Below are 20,653 nucleotides of genomic sequence, written 5' to 3'. Positions count from 1 at the left end.
CAATATAATACACAAAAAACCATCATGAATGAGGACTATTTCTAAAGTGTTTCTACGGTGTCGCAACAGCATAAAAAAGTTAAGGAGCGTATAAAAAAACACCATCTGGTACATTACAATGTTTTTAAAAATATCTTGCACATAACACTCGCTGTGAAGTTAAACAATTATTACATTGGATTTTTTTTTTTTTTTTTAAGTCTGTCGTTTTCAGACCTGAAAGTGCTCATTAGACACATTTGGACAGTCCAAATTCTCATTATCAACATACAAGTACACTCGAGTGTCCCTCGGTGCCTTAAAAAGTCCATTGGGATTAGACGGCGAGAGAAAGGTGATGTCTGGACAATATGGCGGCGCTCAGGTCAGAGGAATCTGTGCGGAGGTGCTGGGCGGGGTCCACCCTTCGCTCAGCGGGGTGACGTGGCCCCCCGTGATGGACCGCTGAGCGTTTGCACATGTGCTTCATGAGGTAGGTCTCCTGCGAAAAAGGCGGGTCAGGTGCACAGTTAGCTTCTTTACTAACAAGGGTCCATGATGCGGAACAAGGAGTTGAACTAACCGACGTGTACGCTCTGTCGCACGTGTTGCAGCAGAAGGCCCTGGCCGTCTTGATGGCGTGGGCCGACAGGTGCATCTGCAGGGAGGCCGAGTCCGAGTAGGCCCGGTAGCAGTTGGCACACTTGAAGGGTTTGTCTTTGTTGTGGTGCCTCTGGTGAGACTTCAGCACAGAATAAACATCATACACAATGCCAACCCAGCAGACACAATACAAATATATATTATATATACAAATTATTAGAGATGTCCGATAATATCAGCCGATAAAAGCTTTAAAATGTAATATCGAAAATTATCGGCATCGGTTTCAAAAAGTAAAATGTATGACTTTTTAAAACGCCGCTGTGTACACGGACGTAGGGAGGAGTACAGAGCACCAATAAACCTTAAAGGCACTGCCTTTGCGTGTCGGCCCAGTCACATAATATCTACGGCTTTTCACACATATATGTGAATGCAAGCATAATTGGTCAACAGCCATACAGGTCACACTGAAATGGCCGTATAGACAACTTTAACACTGTTACAAATATGCGCCACACTGTGAACCCACACCAAACAAGAGCGACAAACACATTTCAGGAGAACATCCGCACCGTAACACAACATAAACACAACAGAACAAATACCCAGAAGCCCTTGCAGCACTAACTCTTCCAGGACGCTACAAAATACACCCCCCGCTACCCAACCCCGCCCACCTCAACCTCCTCATGCTCTCTCAGGGAGAGCATGTCCCAAATTCCAAGCTGCCGTTTTGAGGCATGTTAAAAAAAATAATGCACTTTGTGACTTCAATAATAAATATGGCAGTGCCATGGTGGCACTTTTTTTTCCATAACTTGAGTTGATTTATTTTGGAAAACCTTGTTACATTGTTTAATGCATCCAGCGGGGCATCACAACAAAATTAGGCATAATAATGTGTCAATTCCACGACTGTATATATCGGTGTCGGTTGATATCGGAATCGGTAATTAAGAGTTGGCCAATATCGGAATATCGGCAAAAAAGCCATTATCGGACATCTCTAAGAATTATATATATATATATATATATCTCATTGAGAGAATGCCAACAGTGTGCAAAGCAGTAATCAGAGCAAAGGGTGGCTATTTTGAAGAAACTAGAATATAAAACATGTTTTCAGTTATTTCACCTTTTTTTGTTAAGTACATAACTCCACATGTGTTCATTCATAGTTTTGATGCCTTCAGTGACAATCTACAATGTAAATAGTCATGAAAATAAAGAAAACGCATTGAATGAGAAGGTGTGTCCAAAATGGTAAACTATATGCATGCTCAGCATGTAGGAACACGAGAGGCATTTTTTTTTTAAGTCAACAATCTCGTCTCGTTCAAACACGACCACGTCAAGAGTTCTCTTTTTCCCACCAGTCAAACACTTCTGACCTTCAAAATTATAGCGCTACGCAATAACGATTTCCAAAAAATGACTTACACTTTTTTTTAAATGCTGGTTAATGTTCCTAACTTCCTATCAGTTCGGTTTCTAACAACATGGTACATTACCAAGACCCCAAAGGACTAAATACCGCCTGCCTCCATTAAAACTCTTTATAATTTAGCGTGTTTATTTTAAATGGTTTCAATTTGCTGCAAATTGGATGAATTGGTTTGTTACCCTAGAAATGTGTCGAAAATGTCCTGGAAAAGCACTGCTTTATGTAGAACTGTCCACCTACCAGTTAAGTTTTGTCCACCTGACTTAGCGAGGAGGAAGAATGGAAGCTCACCTGCAGATTGGACAGCTGAGTGAAGGCTTTTTCACATCCAGGCTGGAAGCATTTGTACGGCCGATCCCCCGTGTGGATTCTGAACAAACAATTCAATAATTAATACAAGTCAGAGAAGGAAACTACAATCAACCATTGCTTGTCAAGTCACAGTATTTCAACCTTCTGGGATTACTGGAGGACTACTCTACTTCACAATATTTAGAAAAGTAATTTATTCAAATTAAATTGTTGTTGATTTGTCCTAAATAAAGACGCTGCAGGGGTGAAAGGTTACATTTTGGCTTTACTTGCACCTTTTTTTTGATGAAAGCACAAGATCATCAAGTATAATTTAGGTTTATGTCTACTTAAAAATTGTGTTTGAGGTCAAATCAGAAACTTTACAAGTTATTTTTTGTTATTATTATTTATGATTTTAACCCCGAATATTTTTTCCTCCCTCTGGTACAAAGTTGCCTTGAGTATTTAATATTATCATTATTATTTTATTATGAGTATTATTTGGATTTTTATTCATACAATTTAAAATTATTAATACTGAACTTGTGCATGTGAGGCAATTTATAATATGGATTATCAGATGTCATAATTCATTTGTATTTTCCATTCAAAAAATGCAATGTAACACATTTAAATGTACAGTTTGGGCCAACAGTTTGGACACACCTCATTTCAATGTGTTTTCATGACTATTTACATTGTAGATTGTCACTGAAGGCATCAAAACTATAAATGAACACATGTGGAGTTATGTACTTACGGTAACAAAAAAAGGTGAAATAACTGAAAACATGTTTTATATTCTACTTTCTTTAAAATAGCCACCCTCTGATTACTTTTTTTGCACATTCTTGGCATTCTCTTGATGAGCTTCAAGCACACCTGTGAAGTGGAAACCCTTTCAAGTGACTAACTCCTGAAGCTCATTGACAGAATGCCAAGAGTGTGCACAAAAGTAATTCGAGCCAAGGGTGGCTATTTTGAAGAAACTAAAATATAAAACATGTTTTCAGTTATTTCACCTTTTTTTGTTAAGTACATAACTCCACATGCGTTCATTCATAGTTTTGATGCCTTCAGTGACAATCTACAATGTAAATAGTCATGAAAATAAAGAAAACACATTTAATGAGGTGTGTCCAATCATGTGGCCTGTACTGTATGTTAATAATTGCAATTCTATATGCATTTTTCGCTTCACATTAAGACGGGGGTCGGCAACCCGCGGCTCTCGAGCCCCATTCGGCTCTTTAGCGCCGCCCTAGTGGCTCCCTGGAGCTTTTTCAAAAATGTATGAAAATGGAAAAGATGGTGGAAAAAAATATAACTGTTGTTTTAATATAGCTTCTGTAAGAGAGCAAACATGACACAAACCTACCTAATTGTCAGAAATCCCACTGTTTATATTATATTATATTATATTTGGCGAGCACCGTTTTGTCCTACTAATTTCGGCGGTCCTTGAACGCACCTTAGTTTGTTTACATGTAGCTGTCACAGAAAGACGTGTTTTATGCCACTCCTTTTTTGTCTCATTTTGTCCAACAAACGTTTCATACTGTGTGCAAATGCACAAAGGTGAGCTTTGTTGATGTTATTGACTTGTGTGGAGTGCTAATCAGGCATATTTGGTCAATGCATGACTGCAAACTAATCAATGCTAGTATGCTACTTATGCTGGCTGTATGTACATATTGCATCATTATGCCTCATTTGTAGGTCAATTTAAGCTCATTTAATTTACTTTACTTTTGTCCTCAGTGTATTTAATTTATATTTGCATGTCTCATGACACATTATGTGTATGTAATATTGGCTGCATATTTGATAGTTGTTTGTTTGACATGTCGTTATAGACCACAGCAAACGTTACCCAGCTTGCAAAGATTGTAATGAATCTATTAGACCAGGGGTGTCAAACGTACGGCCCGAGGGCTGGATCAGGCCCACAAACAGGTTTTATCCGGCCTGCGGGATGAGTTTGCTAAGTATAAAAATTTACCAGAAATTTTTGAATGAAATAAACTGCTGTTCTAAATGTGTCCACTGGAAGTCGCCATAGCAATTATTTGTATCTTTCTAGATAATAACAACATAGTTGTAGTTGATATATCTACATAAATAACATACTGTAATTTTTTTATCTTGATAAGATTGAAAATTAACAGCAATGAGTTGACTGATGAACATTATCACATAATGAATTCAGAAAGTATAAACAACGACAAATAAAGATAGAATACTATTAACCGCAACATGCAAGTGTAAAAAAAACTCAACAACATTATGATTTGTACAATTTCAGAATGTGCTTGTTCTATTTTTAAACAAAGAAAACAATCTGAAGTTGTCTTTATTTTTAAGTTATCGTGCCGTGATTTTACCAGTCCGGCCCACTTGGGAGTAGATTTTTCCACCATGTGGCCCCCCATCTAAAATGAGTTTGACACCCCTGCATTAGAAGCTTCCTTTAACTTGGACACACACATCTATACCTTTGGCCATTCTAAGACAGTCATTTCCAGGAGTTACTTCACCCTCCGAGAAGCCTCCGTTTTACTAATGTTTTCCAATGATGTAAAAATGTGTAGAATATATATTACATTTCAACATTTCTATCAAAAAAGATTTGCGTCAGCCTGCGTAAAACACTCATTTTGATAGTTAAAAGCTAATATAGACACTTACACCATATGTTGCCTGCATTATAACACCTATATAAGGCTTTTATTTTTTTGCAGCTCCAGAAGGATTTATTTTTTTTTTTTGTATCTTTGGTTCCAATATGGCTCTTTCAACATTTTGGGCTGCCGACCCCTGCAGTACAGTTTTTTTTTCCAATTGCTTACACACAAAATGTTTTATTTTCACACAGTTAAAGTCTACACACAGTAAATAAAACCACGGTGCAGATTTGCCTAATACTAGGCATAGATTCTGCTTCACAGTTTTTGCGAAATATTGAAGTGAAGTGAAGTGAATTATATTTATATAGTGCTTTTCTCTAGTGACTCAAAGCGCTTTACATAGTGAAACCCAATATCTAAGTTACATTTTTAAACCAGTGTGGGTGGCACTGAGAGCAGGTGGGTAAAGTGTCTTGCCCAAGGACACAACGGCATTGACTAGGATGGCGGAAGTGGGTATCGAACCTAGAACCCTGCAGTTGCTGGCACGGCCACTCTACCAACCGAGCTATACCGCCCCATTATATATATTATATATAGTGTGTATATTTCACACAATGCTTTACACACACCTTCCCATCTTGCACACATATGATTGTGATACACCCATTTTCACACTTTACACACTAGGATTGTGATACACACGTCTTTATCGCCGGATTTTTTTTCAAAACTTTTTATTTGTCTCAGATTTTAATTTGTACTGCATGTCATTGATGACTACTGTGATATGTTACTTTACCTGACTGTGGTAAAAAATTATATTTGCAGTTTGCAGCATCACTGTTGAGCAGTTCATGAAAAGATTACAGGATATTTTTGACTTTATCTTTAGGTTATTACGTATAGGCCCACTTCAAAGTAAACAATGACGATTGCTATGGATTTGCCAATATATTTTGTCAAGTTACAGTAATCATTCATCACATATGCTAAAAAGGTCGGGCAAAATGCCCCAAACATGTGATTTCTTTCATAGAGGTTTTTACAAATGTGTTTTGTATTTATCACTGTTCTGGGTAACTCGCTCCAGTAGACTTAGACTTACTTTAATGATCCACAAGGGAAATTGTTCCACACAGTAGCTCAGTTACAAGGATGGAAAGTGTAAGGATGGAAAGGACAATGCAGGTATAAATAGACTAAATATAGCGGTATAAAATATTACATATATACGTAATATTTACATAATATATGTACAGTATATTATATATACTGATATATTATATTATGTCTATATCATATATACAATATATAACATAAATAACAACAATAGTGTCTTATCATTTGAAGTCTGTGTGAGTGAGATGAAAATAAAACTGCATTTTTAAAGTTAAAGTACCAATGATCGTCACACACACACTAGGTGTGGCGAAATTATTCTCTACATTTGACCCATCACCCTTGATCACCCCCTGGGAGGTGAGGGGAGCAGTGAGCAGCGGCGGCGGCCTCGCCCGGGAATCATTTTTGGTGATTTAACCTGGCAACACTAAATTGGCCCTAGTGTGTGGATGTGAGTGTGACTGTTGTCTGTCTATCTGTGTTGGCCCTGCGATGAGGTGGCGACTTGTCCAGGGTGTACCCCGCCTTCCGCCCGATTGTAGCTGAGATAGGCTCCAGCGCCCCCCGCGACCCCAAAGGGAATAAGCGGTAGAAAATGGATGGATGGATAACCCTTAATTCCAACCCTTGATGCTGAGTGCCAAGCAGGGAGGTAATGGGTCCCATTTTTATAGTCTTTGGTATGACTCGGCCGGGGTTTGAACTCACAACCTACCGACACTCTAACCACTAGGCCACTGAGTAGGTATTTTTACGAACGCTTGCTTTATTTTGATGAATGGGCATAAATTTTGACCGAAGTGTGTAATTTTGCAAATAATCTAGGAATTAAGAAAATTGAATGTGGTGTTTGGAAAAGTGTGTATATTTAAAAAAAAAAAGACAGTTAGTAAAATTGTGTGTAAGCAAATGGAAAAAACTGTAAGACGTAATACTGTTTATAGTGCCCCCTGCTGCTTGAATGGCATTATGACATGCATGCACCCACAATGTCACCTGCTTTGCTTTTCAAAAAAAACAACAACACATCAATGAAGTTTTGTTGTAGAAAATTGACGATTTTTTTGCCACGTGTGCTACCTGGTGTGCTGTTGCAGGTGCGAGAGCTGGCGAAAGCACTTCTCGCAGTAGGAGCAGCGATACGGCTTGAGGCCCAGGTGTATGCGCAGGTGCTGCGCCAGGTACGGAGCGTTGGCGAAGGTTTTGGTGCAGTGAGGACACTTGTACGCCTTGGCCTCCGTGTGCGTTTTGGAGTGGATCTGCATGTCCGACTTGGAGAAGAAGGTCAGCGGGCACACTTTACACCTGCGTGGGCGGGGGCGCGCAAATGAGAGCCGAAAACCCCCAAAAGGAAATGTGCCGACGGATGAATACCTATATGTCTTCTCTTTGGCAGTGATGGTGATGCAGGACTGGTCGTTGCTGGACGCCATGATGGGGTACGGGACCACCAGCAGCGACGAGCCGTTCTCCGCCTTGATTCTCCTGCGGCCGTCTCTTGGCTTGGACCCGCCGAGTAGGCCCAGGAGTCCCCCGTTGGTTCTCGCCGGCTCCATCCCGTGGGGGTTGGAGAAGCCGGAGAGGAGGTGAGGCGTGGAGGCTCCGCCCACGAGCCGGGCGGGGCTGTTGGGGGAGGGCGTGGTGGGGGCGTTGACCTCAGAGTTGTTGAGGTTTCCTGTGCGGGAGGCCAGTGAAACACCTGGAGGATGAGACTTGAAAGTAATGATGTGTTCGGGTAACCTGGGAAATAGGAGAATTCGCTGCTGCGGCCATGTTTTTCCACAAGGTTTGCTCAAAATTCACACACATTGAGTCAGTCCCCTAAAAGTGACTACCACATTTTGTGGCGATTCAACAAAACACGAGTGATGTGCGTATCGATACTGAAATATCAATACCGCCGATACCAGATCTTTATGCTCAAATATCGATTCTCAAATCAAAATATCGATACTTTAGTTCAGGGGTGGCCAAACTTTTTCAACACTGGCGCATACTGTAAAGTGAAAGTATGCAGGGGCTATATTGATATTTATTTGAAAAATATGCTAAAAACTGATACTGTGTCAGCTTTGCATTATAGGTGACTAAGTATAGTATTAATTATTAGTAAGACTTTTTCATTATATACCGGTTATTTTTGCATTCATACTGTTGCATTTGTATAATTTAGGAATAGAATAGAAAAAATAGAATATTACGATTGTGTGACTGCATAACTTCTCTAAAATTTCTGCCTGTACGCAAATATTAATATTCAGTTACACAATTACCAGTGTTTATTGTGGTTGTTGTAATTTTGCAAATTATTCAATCCATAAATTAGTATTATTATATTTTTAATTAATTACAGTAAATAAACGTTTATATTTTAAGTACATTTTATTTTTGAGAGCTTCTTTTTTTTTTTTTTTTTTTTTTAAAGCTTCTAATATTTTGGGTGTCTAAACTTTTTCTACCAAATGCCACATACTGAAAAGTAAAAGTACAGCATAGAGGGTTAATTTTGATATATATTTATAAACATTTAAAAAAAAAAAGCTAAACAATATTATATATATATATATATATATATATATATATATATATATATATATATATATATATATATATATATAAAGACACAACTTGACTTGGTGACTAAATTTATAATGTTCAGCTTTTTCTCATTACACTCTGGTGTGTTGCTCTTTTTTCCTATGTTTCTGTTGTTTTTTTAGATGGATATGTTATTATTTGAAAATACACTTTTTTTTTTTTTTAAAGCAGACACGTTAGGTATACTTGCACAAAGTATCGGTATCGGATCGGTGTAGCCAATACCAGCCTGAATTTCACTTGGTATCAGATCGGAAAGAAAGTCAGCGGTATCGCACATCACTACTACTAAACACCCTACAGCGCTAGTGAGTGTTTTGTTGAGCTGTGTGCGAAATTTCAAGTCAATCCAACATACTATTATTTTCCAGTTATTATACCGGTATAATAACTGGAAAAATAATAGTACAAGCAACACACTAGAGGTGCATGTTTTGACAAATTATTTATGGAGGGGAGCTTAATTAGAGCCAAAAGTTTTGTACTTAAAAAAAACAACTTTTAGACAAAAAAAAAATCAAGTTTTGATATTGAATTTAAAAAAAAAACATAATGTATTCAAAATGAAAATAAGTACACAGGTTAAACATAATCATGATTCACTCTGGTCATTTTTTTGAATAATTTTTTTGTTTTTTCATATCTTTTGATATTTCAGTTTTTTTCCGTTTCAAATCTTATTTTTCTCAGTTTGTTTTTTAATTATATATTTATATATGTATGGCAAGGCAAGGCAAAGCAACTTTATTTATATAGCACGTTTACAACAATTTTTTAAAATTGGACCAAAGTGCTTTACAGTTTAAAAAGCATAGAGCAAAAAACAAAACAAAAACAAACAAAGAACATAAACAATGAACAAGCTAAACAAGATAGTGCAAAAGCAATACGGCTCTAAAAAGGCTCTAAAAAAAAGAAAAAAAAAAGAAAAAAAAAAGAAAAATAATATACATATATATAAATAAATGAGGGCTGCAACTAACGATTAATTGGATAATCGATTAATAATCGGATAAAAGAGACAAACTACATTTCTATCCTTTCCAGTATTTTATTGAAAAAAAAAACAGCATACTGGCACCATACTTATTTTGATTATTGTTTCTCAGCTGTTTGTACATGTTGCAGTTTATAAATAAAGGTTTATAAAAAAAATAAATAAATAAAATAAAAAAAATATTTTAAAAAATTGCCTCTGCGCATGCGCATAGCATAGATCCAACGAATCGATGACTAAATTAATCGCCAACTATTTTTATAATCGATTTTAATCGATTTGTTGTTGCAGCCCTAATATAAATATATATATATGCTTTGTAATCAATCAGAAATATATCAAGCAGCTAAAAGTCTTCCATGCCTTGCAATGGATTTAAATGGGTGTAATTTAATTTTTTTTTAAATATCCACAAAGGTTGTATTATGTGTGACCATGTGTGTCGAAATTTCGTGTGTGTGTGGATTTTTTTTTTTCCTGCACCATGACTAGGAAAGGTTGTGTGGATTGGTCATATAAGTCAATGCTGTGCAAGGCCAAATCATGGTCACTGACCTGAGTTTTTAAAATTGTCCACAAGGTGGTGTCATATCGCCACCTGTCAGACCTCTGGGTATCTAAGTTTAATATGACAACACTATGCATGGCCAGGCTGCTTACGAAATTGAACTTGTGCCGTTGTCTCGCGGGACATATTTAAGATGCCGGCGGGCTGCATTTGATCAACGAACCGTGGTTTGGACGCTGCTGATTTAAATGTTATATTGTGTTGGATTCATGCACATATGGAATGCTATGTTCTTACCTGACAGGTGGCTCGTCCTCGCAGGATGGTCCATGAGCTGACGCCAGTCCTCCCATAATCCTCTGGCTTTGATCGCCACCTTGTCCTCCAGGTTCAAGTTTACGTCCCCAAGAACGCGACCTTTAACAAATTCAAGTCGTGCTCAACAATGCAGTGAACTCTGATGATGTTTATGAATGTTACCTGTGAGCGAGCTGGAGGCGGGCCGGGCGGGGCTGGCGTGCAGGACCACGTCCCCCTGAGACGGCCGGTTGAGACCCGGCGTCTGTTGGGCTTTGGACATCTCGTGCTGGCCGCCGTCCTCCTGGCTAGGAGGGGTCAGCAAGGAATGCTGGGAAAGGAGGGCGGCGCCGGGTGGATGAGACGCTCGGATCTTCTCCGCCATCAGCTGCTCCTTCATTTTGAGGAAACAACGTTTTGAGGCACAACAAGCAGCATCAGTTTGTCTAAGTTACAGCATTTAAGGTCACGGGGTCTCTTCTCATGACCATCTTGTAGGATTTTGCGCAAAAACAAATGCAACGCAATTACTTTTCTACAAACCCCGTTTCCATATGAGTTGGGAAATTGTGTTAGATGTAAATATAAACGGAATACAATGATTTGCAAATCCTTTTCAACCCATATTCAATTGAATGCACTACAAAGACAAGATATTTGATGTTCAAACTCATGAACTTTATCTATTTTTTGGCAAATAATAATTAACTTAGAATTTCATGGCTGCAACACGTGACAAAGTAGTTGGGAAAGGGCATGTTCACCACTGTGTTACATGGCCTTTCCTTTTAACAACACTCAGTAAACGTTTGGGAACTGAGGAGACACATTTTTTAAGCTTCTCAGGTGGAATTCTTTCCCATTCTTGCTTGATGTACAGCTTAAGTTGTTCAACAGTCCGGGGGTCTCCGTTGTGGTATTTTAGGCTTCATAATGCGCCACACATTTTCAATGGGAGACAGGTCTGGACTACAGGCAGGCCAGTCTAGTACCCGCACTCTTTTACTATGAAGCCACGTTGATGTAACATGTGGCTTGGCATTGTCTTGCTGAAATAAGCAGGGGCGTCCATGGTAACGTTGCTTGGATGGCAACATATGTTGCTCCAAAACCTGTATGTACCTTTCAGCATTAATGGTGCCTTCACAGATGTGTAAGTTACCCATGTCTTGGGCACTAATACACCCCCATACCATCACGGATGCTGGCTTTTCAACTTTGCGCCTATAACAATCCGAATGGTTCTTTTCCTCTTTGGTCTGGAGGACACGACGTCCCCAGTTTCCAAAAACAATTTGAAATGTGGACTCGTCAGACCACAGAACACTTTTCCACTTTGTATCAGTCCATCTTAGATGAGCTCAGGCCCAGCGAAGTAAGATGGCGTTTCTGATAAACGGTTTTCGCCTTGCATAAGAGAGTTTTAACTTGCACTTACAGATGTAGCGACCAACAGTAGTTACAGACAGTGGGTTTCTGAAGTGTTCCTGAGCCCATGTGGTGATATCCTTTACACACTGATGTCGCTTGTTGATGCAGTACAGCCTGAGGGATCGAAGGTCACGGGCTTAGCTGCTTACGTGCAGTGATTTCTCCAGATTCTCTGAACCCTTTGATGATATTACGGACCGTAGATGGTGAAATCCCTAAATTCCTTGCAATAGCTGGTTGAGAAAGGTTTTTCTTAAACTGTTCAACAATTTGCTCACGCATTTGTTGACAAAGTGGTGACCCTCGCCCCATCCTTGTTTGTGAATGACTGAGCATTTCATGGAATCTACTTTTATACCCAATCATGGCACCCACCTGTTCCCAATTTGCCTGTTCACCTGTGGGATGTTCCAAATAAGTGTTTGATGAGCATTCCTCAACTTTATCAGTATTTATTGCCACCTTTCCCAACTTCTTTGTCACGTGTTGCTGGCATCAAATTCTAAAGTTAATGATTATTTGCAAAAAAAAAATGTTTATCAGTTTGAACATCAAATATGCTGTCTTTGTAGCATATTCAACTGAATATGGGTTGAAAATGATTTGCAAATCATTGTATTCCGTTTATATTTACATCTAACACAATTTCCCAACTCATATGGAAACGGGGTTTGTATTTGAAAAAGTTTTTTTAAACATTCATAACAGACATAAGTTTAAGACTTATTAAACAATCGTAACTTTAATGACGAGGGCATAATGTGGAGGTGTTGCAATTGATTAAGTGTAAAAATAAGACAACTATTGTATAATGTAAAACTTTTTTTTTTTTTTAAGTGATGTATGAAGTATACTGCATTTAATTTAGTTGCATCATTGAAAAATGCTCTTTTGTTTGATAAAAAACCTCATCTAAGATGGACTGATGCAAAGTGGAAAAGTGTTCTGTGGTCTGACGAGTCCACATTTCCAAATTGTTTTTGGAAACCGTGGACGTCGTGTGCTCCGAAACAAAGAGGAAAAGCTAGACTTACGAATTGTCCTTAATTGAACAATATGGCAGTTTAAATAGAACAGGACAACTTTCAACCTAAACAAGTTACAAATAATTATAGTTGAATATTATTTACACATACAAAATCTCCAAGGCAGAAGCATATTTGAAAGTATAAAGGAACAAACGTGTCCACATCATTCAACTTACTGCTTCATGAACTGTATTCAAAGAATTAATGTGGCCACTCGGTATTGCCAAAAACAATTACCCCTCCATTTCAATTCAAAGACAGCGTAAATCCTTTCTAGACGTGTAATAATAAATGGGTAATGATTTTCATACAGTACCTCCAATTGTTCTCTGACTAATTTTACCTTATCACACTACAAAATTATAGGGTTTGTGCTGGTATCCTATCGGCTCAATATCAATACCGGTCAATACTAAAGGCTCGACGTTTACACAGTTTGCTAAAATACAGAGTAGTAAAACCACAGGGGCATTGGACTTTAGAAGTTTCACTCTGAAATAGGGTTGTACGGTATAACGGTACTAGAATAGTACCACAATACTAATGAATCATATTCGGTACTATACCGCCTCTAAAAAAGTACCAGTCCCCCACCTCTTTTTTTTTTAACGGGCATGATGGCGCGTCGTTATCACGTCGTGTCATTGCTGGTTTTACGAGCAGAAGAGCATGTTCGGCAGCGCACAATCACAGAGTACTTACAAGCAGACACAGTGTGTAGACAGAAAAGGGCTCAAAAACTAACAATAAAGGTGAAGTTATAACACTGAAACGCCCTCAGGAAGAGGTGCTTTAAGACATGGCTAGCTAGCTAGCGGCTAAAGTCCATCCGCAGTCTGCAGTGTTTTAGCTACTTCTAAATCACTAATCCTCGTCTCCATGGCGACAAATAAAGTAAGTTTCTTACAAGTATCATTATCACTGCAGGACGAGGAATAGCTAAACATGCTTCACTACACACCGTAGCTCACCGGCGTCAAAATGTAAACAAACGCCATTGATGGATCTACACCTGACATCCACTGTAATGATACCAAGTACTGGAGCGTATCTTGTTGATACTACTATGATTACATCGACATTTTTTAGCAGCACAAAATCTTTTTTCTTTTTTTTTTGTATTTATATTATGTTTATAAACTCAGGAAATATGTCTCTGGACACTCAAGGACTTAAATTATGACCAATGTATGATCCTGTAACGACTTGGTATCGGCTTGATACCTAAATTTGTGGTATCATCCAAAACTAATGTAAAGTATCCAAACAACAGAAGAATAGGTGATTATTAAATTTTAACAGAAGTGTAGATAGAACATGTTAAAAGAGAAAGTAAGCAGATATTAACAGTAAATGAACAAGTCGATTAATAATTAATTTTCTACCACTTGTCCTTAATAATGTTGACAAAATAACATTATTAAGGACAATAATAATGTCCTTAATTATTATTAAGGACATTAATAATAATGTCCTTAATAATAATTAAGGACATTATTATAATGTTACTGCATATGTTAGCAGACTAATTAGGAGCCTTTGTTTGCCTACTTCAGGGGTCGGCAACCCGCGGCTCTAGAGCTGCATGCGGCTCTTTAGCGCCGCCCTCTTGGCTCTCTGGAGCTTTTTAAAAAATGTATGAAAAATGGAAAAAGATGAGGGGAAAATGTTTTATTTTTGGTTTTATTTTTGGTTTATGTAGGAGGACAAACATGACACAAGCCTCCCTAATTGTTACAAAGCACACTGTTTATATTAAACATGCTTCACTGATTCGAGTATTTGGCGAGCGCCGTTTTGTCCTACTAATTTTGGCGGTCCTTGAACTCACCGTAGTTTGTTTACATGTATAACTTTCTCCGACTTTCTAGGACGTGTTTTATACCACTTCTTTTTCTGTCTCATTTTGTCCACCAAACTTTTAACGTTGTGCATGAAAGGTGAGTTTTGTTGACGTTATTGACTTGTGTGGAGTGCTAGTCAGACATATTTGGTCACTGCATGACTGCAAGCTAATCGATGCTAACATGCTATTTAGGCTAGCTATATGTACATATTGCATCATTATGCCTCATTTGTAGGTATATTTGAGGTCATTTAGTTTCCTTTAAGTCCTCTTAATTCAATTTATATCTCAAGACACACTATCTGTATGTAATATGGCTTTTAATTTTTTTAATTTTTGCGGCTCCAGACAGATTTGTTTTTGTATTTTTGGTCCAATATGGCTCTTTCAACATTTTGGGTTGCCGACCCCTGGCCTACTTACTACTAAAAGACAAGTTGTCTAGTATGTTCTCTATTTTATTTAAGGACAAACTTGCAATAAGAAACACATGTTTAATGTACCCTAAGATTTTTTGTTAAAATAAAGCCAATAATGACATTTTTTTGTGGTCCCCTTTATTTAGAAAAGTACCAACACATTGGTATCGGGACAACACTACTCTGAAATATATATTTTGAGGCAAAACACATAGAATGTAAACATTTTTCAAAAATAATTCCTCTCTATATTGTTATAAGATCATGTTACCGGGCGCAGAAAAGTACAACTCACCTGGCTGACGGCCATCGCAGGAGGCGGAGGCCAAAAATAGGGACTGTTGAATCGAGGTTCAGCCATTCTGTAAATACACAGAGAGGGAAAGATGACTTGGTGCAACCATTGAAATGTGTGATCAGATTACAATGCGACTACATTAGATAGACGTTTTTTTATTAATCATTTGTTAATTATACTGGATTCCTTCCCCCAGCAGGAAGATGCCACGGCCAGCAGCCCGAATCAACCAATTAGTCAAATTATTTGACTAATCACTTGACAGACCACGCAAAGTTCCCCCAAAAAGGTATTTGAATATATTTACTGTATATTATTGTAACTTTTTTCACTTTCACTTTCATTTGAACCCGGTATTAAGAGATGAGTGTATTGTCACACCCCTACTACATATACAATATACATATACAATATACAAAAACCCTGAAAATGGTTTTAACTTCAAACCAACATGACTGACCTCTTGTTGGGGTTTTTTTTTGGGCCATTTTGGGACTTTTTCCTTTCTCGTGATTGACTGCACTGCTTCATTTTGAGAGTTGTTACTAATATTTAGGTTGCCTTAGCTTCACAAGAGTGTCAAACTATTAAAAACGACTTTCGGTATGATGCAGCGCAGTTACAAACACCTGCAAACCACAACATTAACATCGGTATCGGACGATTTTCCCGAAAACGTATGTGATCGGTATTGCCGATTAATGCCTATTAATTAAAATGATTTGTCTCCCTACACCAGGGGTCGGCAACCCGCGGCTCTAGAGCCTCATGCGGCTCTTTAGCGCCGCCCTAGTGGCTCTCTGGAGCTTTTTCAAAAATGTATGAAAAATGGAAAAAGATGAGGGGAAAAAAATATATTTTTTGTTTCAATATGGTTTCTGTAGAAGGGCAAACATGACGCAAACCTCCCTAATTGTTTTAAAGCACACTGTTTATATTAAACATGCCTCACTGATTCGAGTATTTGGCGAGCGCCGTTTTGTCCGACTAATTTTGGCGGTCCTTGAACTCACCGTAGTTTGTTTACATATAAAACTTTCTCCGACTTTCTAGGACGTGTTTTATGCCACTTCTTTTTCTGTCTACCAAACTTTTAACGTTGTGCATGAATGCACAAAGGTGAGTTTTGTTGATGTTATTGACTTGTGTGGAGTGCTAATCAGACATATTTGGTCACTGCATGACTGCAAGCTAATCGATGCTAACATGCTACTTAGGCTAGCTATATGTACATATTGCATGATTATGCCTCATTTGTAGGTATATTTGAGGTCATTTAGTTTCCTTTAAGTCATCGTAATTCAATTTATATCTCATGACACACTATCTGTATGTAATATGGCTTTTAAATTTTTGAGGCTCCAGACAGATTTGTTTTTGTATTTTTGGTCCAATATGGCTCTTTCAACATTTTGGGTTGCTGACCCCTGCCCTACACCATGTGGATCTGCTCCCCTAAAGCAGTGATTTTCAACCACTGTGCCGCGGCACACTTGTGTGCCGTGAGGTACAGTCTGGTGTGCCGTGGGAGATTATCTAATGTGACCTATTTGGGGTAAAAAAACGTTTTTTGCAAACCAGTAATTATAGTCTGCAAATGATGTGTTGTTGAGTGTTGGTGCTGTCTAGAGCTTGGCAGAGTTACCCTGTAATACTCTTTCATATCAGTAGGTGGCAGCCGGTAGCTAATTGCTTTGTAGATGTCGGAAACAGCGGGAGGCAACGTGCAGGTAAAAAGGTGTCTATTGCTTAAACCAAAAATAAACAAAAGGTGAGTGCCCCTAAGAAAAGGAATTGAAGCTTAGGGAAGGTTATGCAGAACGAGACTAAAACTGAACTGGCTACAAAGTAAACAAAAACAGAATGCTGGACGACAGCAAAGACTTACTGTGGAGCAAAGATGGCGTCCGCAATGTACATCCGAACATGACATGACAATCAACAATGTCCCCACAAAGAAGGATAAAAACAACTGAAATATCCTTGATTGCTAAAACAAAGTAGATGCGGGAAATATCGCTCAAAGGAAGACATTAAACTGCCACAGGAAAATACCAAAAAAAGAGAAAAAGCCACCAAAATTGGAGCGCAAGACAAGAACTAAAACACTACACGCACTAAACTCAAAATAAGTCAGGGGGTGATAGTACACCTACTTTGAGACAAGAGCTATATTGATGCATGCTTGGTTATGGTTTAAATTCATATCCAACAATTGCGACAACGATTTTTTTTCTGTCAACTGAGTTTCGTTGTTTAATGATTTCTGCTGGTGGTGTGCCTCCGGATTTTGTCAACACAAAAAATGTGCCTTGGCTCAAAAAAGGTTGAAAATCACTGGCCTAAAGTAATAATAACAATCGCCATTACGGAAAATAAACTGCATTATTTAGTATCATTATCAAGTGTTATTATACCTGGAGGATGATGCTAAACATGTTACACAGAGAGAGGAACTCAGTAGCAGACATGCTAATAGCAAAGCTAATTTAGCTAGAAACAACAGAAGAAATAAGTGCTTAGTAAGGTTTAAGGAATGTAGATGTAATCATGTTCCAGCAGAAAGTATGCAGTTATTAACAGGAAATGAACAAGTAGATTAATAAGAGTCTAGAATCTAGATTATGCATTGCCACACATAAGGGGAGGATCGATCCATAAATGTGTGGTGTCGATACTAAGGGTAATATTAGTAGTAGAGTGAATAAATCAATTGTTTTATTTCCTAAAAAAAATATATTTTTGTTGTTTTTGTTAATGTTTACGAACCGAGGGAATCATTTCTTGGAAACTTTGAGGGCAAAACACGTTCGAATGAGTAATCATTTTTGCTTTTGTTTCGTTATTGTGTACAATTGACTTTGTTTTGCTCAAAAAAAATGTTTTGTATAAAAGAGAATAAGTAACTAGTTTCAATATTGCGTTGTTATTGTTAAGCTGTCAATAGCACTCATCATATATAAATTGAAAAATGTGCAGTTAAAACATGTCTTTATTGGTATCTGCCGATCTCACTCATGGATGATCGGCATCAGAATCGGCAGCATAACACCCTGATGGGAACATCCCTAATAAACATACTTTTAGACCACAGGTGTCAAACTCAAGGCCCGGGGGCCAAATCTGGCTCGCCGCATTATTGTATGTGGCCCGCAAAAGCCTGGAAATAATATGCTTTAAATAAAATGCTTAATCTTTTCGCACTAAATATATTTCTTCTTTCCCTTTGGACATCAAAAATCATGTACCGCATGCAATTGCATATCTTCTAAAATTAAATATTATCAAATCAAAAATATTATATTATGTATTCCAAAATGTTTTTTTTTTTTAAAAATACTGTACTTAAATATCTGCTTGACTTACGATTTCAAAACAAATTATCAATCAAATTCCAGACTGGGGCAGCACGGTGGAAGAGGGGTTAGTGCATCTGCCTCACAATACGAAGGTCCTGAGTAGTCTTGGGTTCAATCCCGGGCTCGGGATCTTTCTGTGTGGAGTTTGCATGTTCTCCCTGTGACTGCGTGGGTTCCCTACGGGTACTCCGGCTTCCTCCCACTTCCAAAGACATGCAACTGGGAATAAGTTGATTGGCTACACTAAATTGGCCCTAGTGTGTGGATGTGAGTGTGAATGTTGTCTGTCTATCTGTGTTGGCCCTGCGATGAGCTGGCGACTTGTCCAGGGTGTACACCGCCTTCCGCCCGATTGTAGCTGAGATAGGCTCCAGCGCCCCCCGCGACCCCAAAAGGGAATAAGCGGTAGAAATGGATGGATGGATGGAATTCCAGACTGTAAAATTGACAATAGATTTTACGGTTAAATTCCGCCGACTGAGTTTTTTTTTTTACTGTAAAATCAACTTTGGTACTGTTTTTTCCATATACAGTAAGACATTAAAACTAAGGATGTCCGAAAATATCGGCCGATAAATGCTTTAAAATGTATTATCGGAAATTATCGGTATCGCTTTCAAAATTATCGGTATCGGTTTCAAAAAGTAAAATGTATGACTTTTTAAAACGCCGCTGTGTACACGGACGTAGGGAGAAGTACAGAGCGCCAATAAACCTTAAAAGGCACTGCCTTTGCGTGCCGGCCCAGTCACATAATATCTACGGCGTGGCGCAGTGGAAGAGTGGCCGTGCGCGACCCGAGGGTCCCTGGTTCAATCCCCACCTAGTACCAACCTCGTCATGTCCGTTGTGTCCTGAGCAAGACACTTCACCCTTGCTCCTGATGGGTGCTGGTAGCGCCTTGCATGGCAGCTCCCTCCATCAGTGTGTGAATGTGTGTGTGAATGGGTAAATGTGGAAGTAGTGTCAAAGCGCTTTGAGTACCTTGAAGGTAGAAAAGCGCTATACAAGTACAACCCATTTATCATTTATCATTTATTTTCACACACACAAGTGAAAACCACTCATACTTGGTCAACAGCCATACAGGTCACACTGAGGGTGGCCGTATAAACAACTTTAACACTGTTACAAGTATGCACCACACTGTGAACCCACACCAAACAAGAATGACAAACACATTTCGGGAGAACATCCGCACCGTAACACAACATAAAACACAACAGAACAAATACCCAGAACCCCTTGCAGCACTAACTCTTCCGGGACGCTACAATATACACCCCCCCCAACCCAACCTCCTCATGCTCTCTCAGGGAGAGCATGTCCCAAATTCCAATCGGCTGTTTTGAGGCATGTTAAAAAAAAAAAAATGCACTTTGTGACTTCAATAATAAATATGGCAGTGCCATGTTGGCCTTTTTTTCCATAACTTGAGTTGATTTATTTTGGAAAACCTTGTTACATTGTTTAATGCATCCAACGGGGCATAACAACAAAATTAGGCATAATAATGTGTTAATCCCACGACTGTATATATCGGTATCGGTTAATATCTGAATCGGTAATTAAGAGTTGGACAATATCGGAATATCGGCAAAAAAGCCATTATCGGACATCTCTAATTAAAACATTAAAACAAGATTTTACGGCAAAAAAAAAAAACTGGCAGCTGTGATGCTTGAATTTTACCGCTAAAAACAGTGGTATTGGGTTATACTTGTATAGCGCTTTTCTACCTTTTTAAGGAACTCAAAGCGCTTTGACACTATTTCCACATTCACCCATTCACACACA

At 38.4% G+C, this 20,653-nt stretch overlaps 2 protein-coding genes across 2 annotated transcripts in view; one reads left to right on the top strand and one right to left on the bottom strand.

Annotated features, from left to right (window-relative positions):
• The window catches only part of znf362a (zinc finger protein 362a), a 33,821-nt gene that overhangs the window by 423 nt on the left and 12,745 nt on the right, over positions 1-20,653 (bottom strand). Inside the window, exons 2-9 of the mRNA XM_072912847.1 lie at positions 15,495-15,561; positions 10,659-10,869; positions 10,476-10,595; positions 7,450-7,774; positions 7,156-7,380; positions 2,321-2,399; positions 563-721; positions 1-481 (exon numbers count right to left, since the gene is read on the bottom strand). The exon at positions 1-481 is cut by the window's left edge and continues 423 nt beyond it. Coding sequence (XP_072768948.1) covers positions 317-481; positions 563-721; positions 2,321-2,399; positions 7,156-7,380; positions 7,450-7,774; positions 10,476-10,595; positions 10,659-10,869; positions 15,495-15,560 — 1,350 coding nt within the window. The 5' untranslated portion in view covers position 15,561 and the 3' untranslated portion in view covers positions 1-316. The remainder of the gene's footprint in view (positions 482-562; positions 722-2,320; positions 2,400-7,155; positions 7,381-7,449; positions 7,775-10,475; positions 10,596-10,658; positions 10,870-15,494; positions 15,562-20,653) is intronic.
• LOC133586775 (uncharacterized) overlaps positions 15,570-20,653 on the top strand; it is a 49,391-nt gene continuing 44,307 nt past the window's right edge. The window contains exon 1 of the mRNA XM_061939211.2: positions 15,570-15,786. The gene's annotated coding sequence lies outside the window, so the exon portion shown is untranslated. The remainder of the gene's footprint in view (positions 15,787-20,653) is intronic.

The sequence above is a fragment of the Nerophis lumbriciformis genome, linkage group LG03 (assembly GCF_033978685.3).
Source record: "Nerophis lumbriciformis linkage group LG03, RoL_Nlum_v2.1, whole genome shotgun sequence".
NCBI lineage: Eukaryota > Metazoa > Chordata > Actinopteri > Syngnathiformes > Syngnathidae > Nerophis > Nerophis lumbriciformis.
The sequence above is the reverse complement of the archived record's forward strand: the minus strand, read 5'-3'. Positions and strand labels throughout refer to the sequence as shown.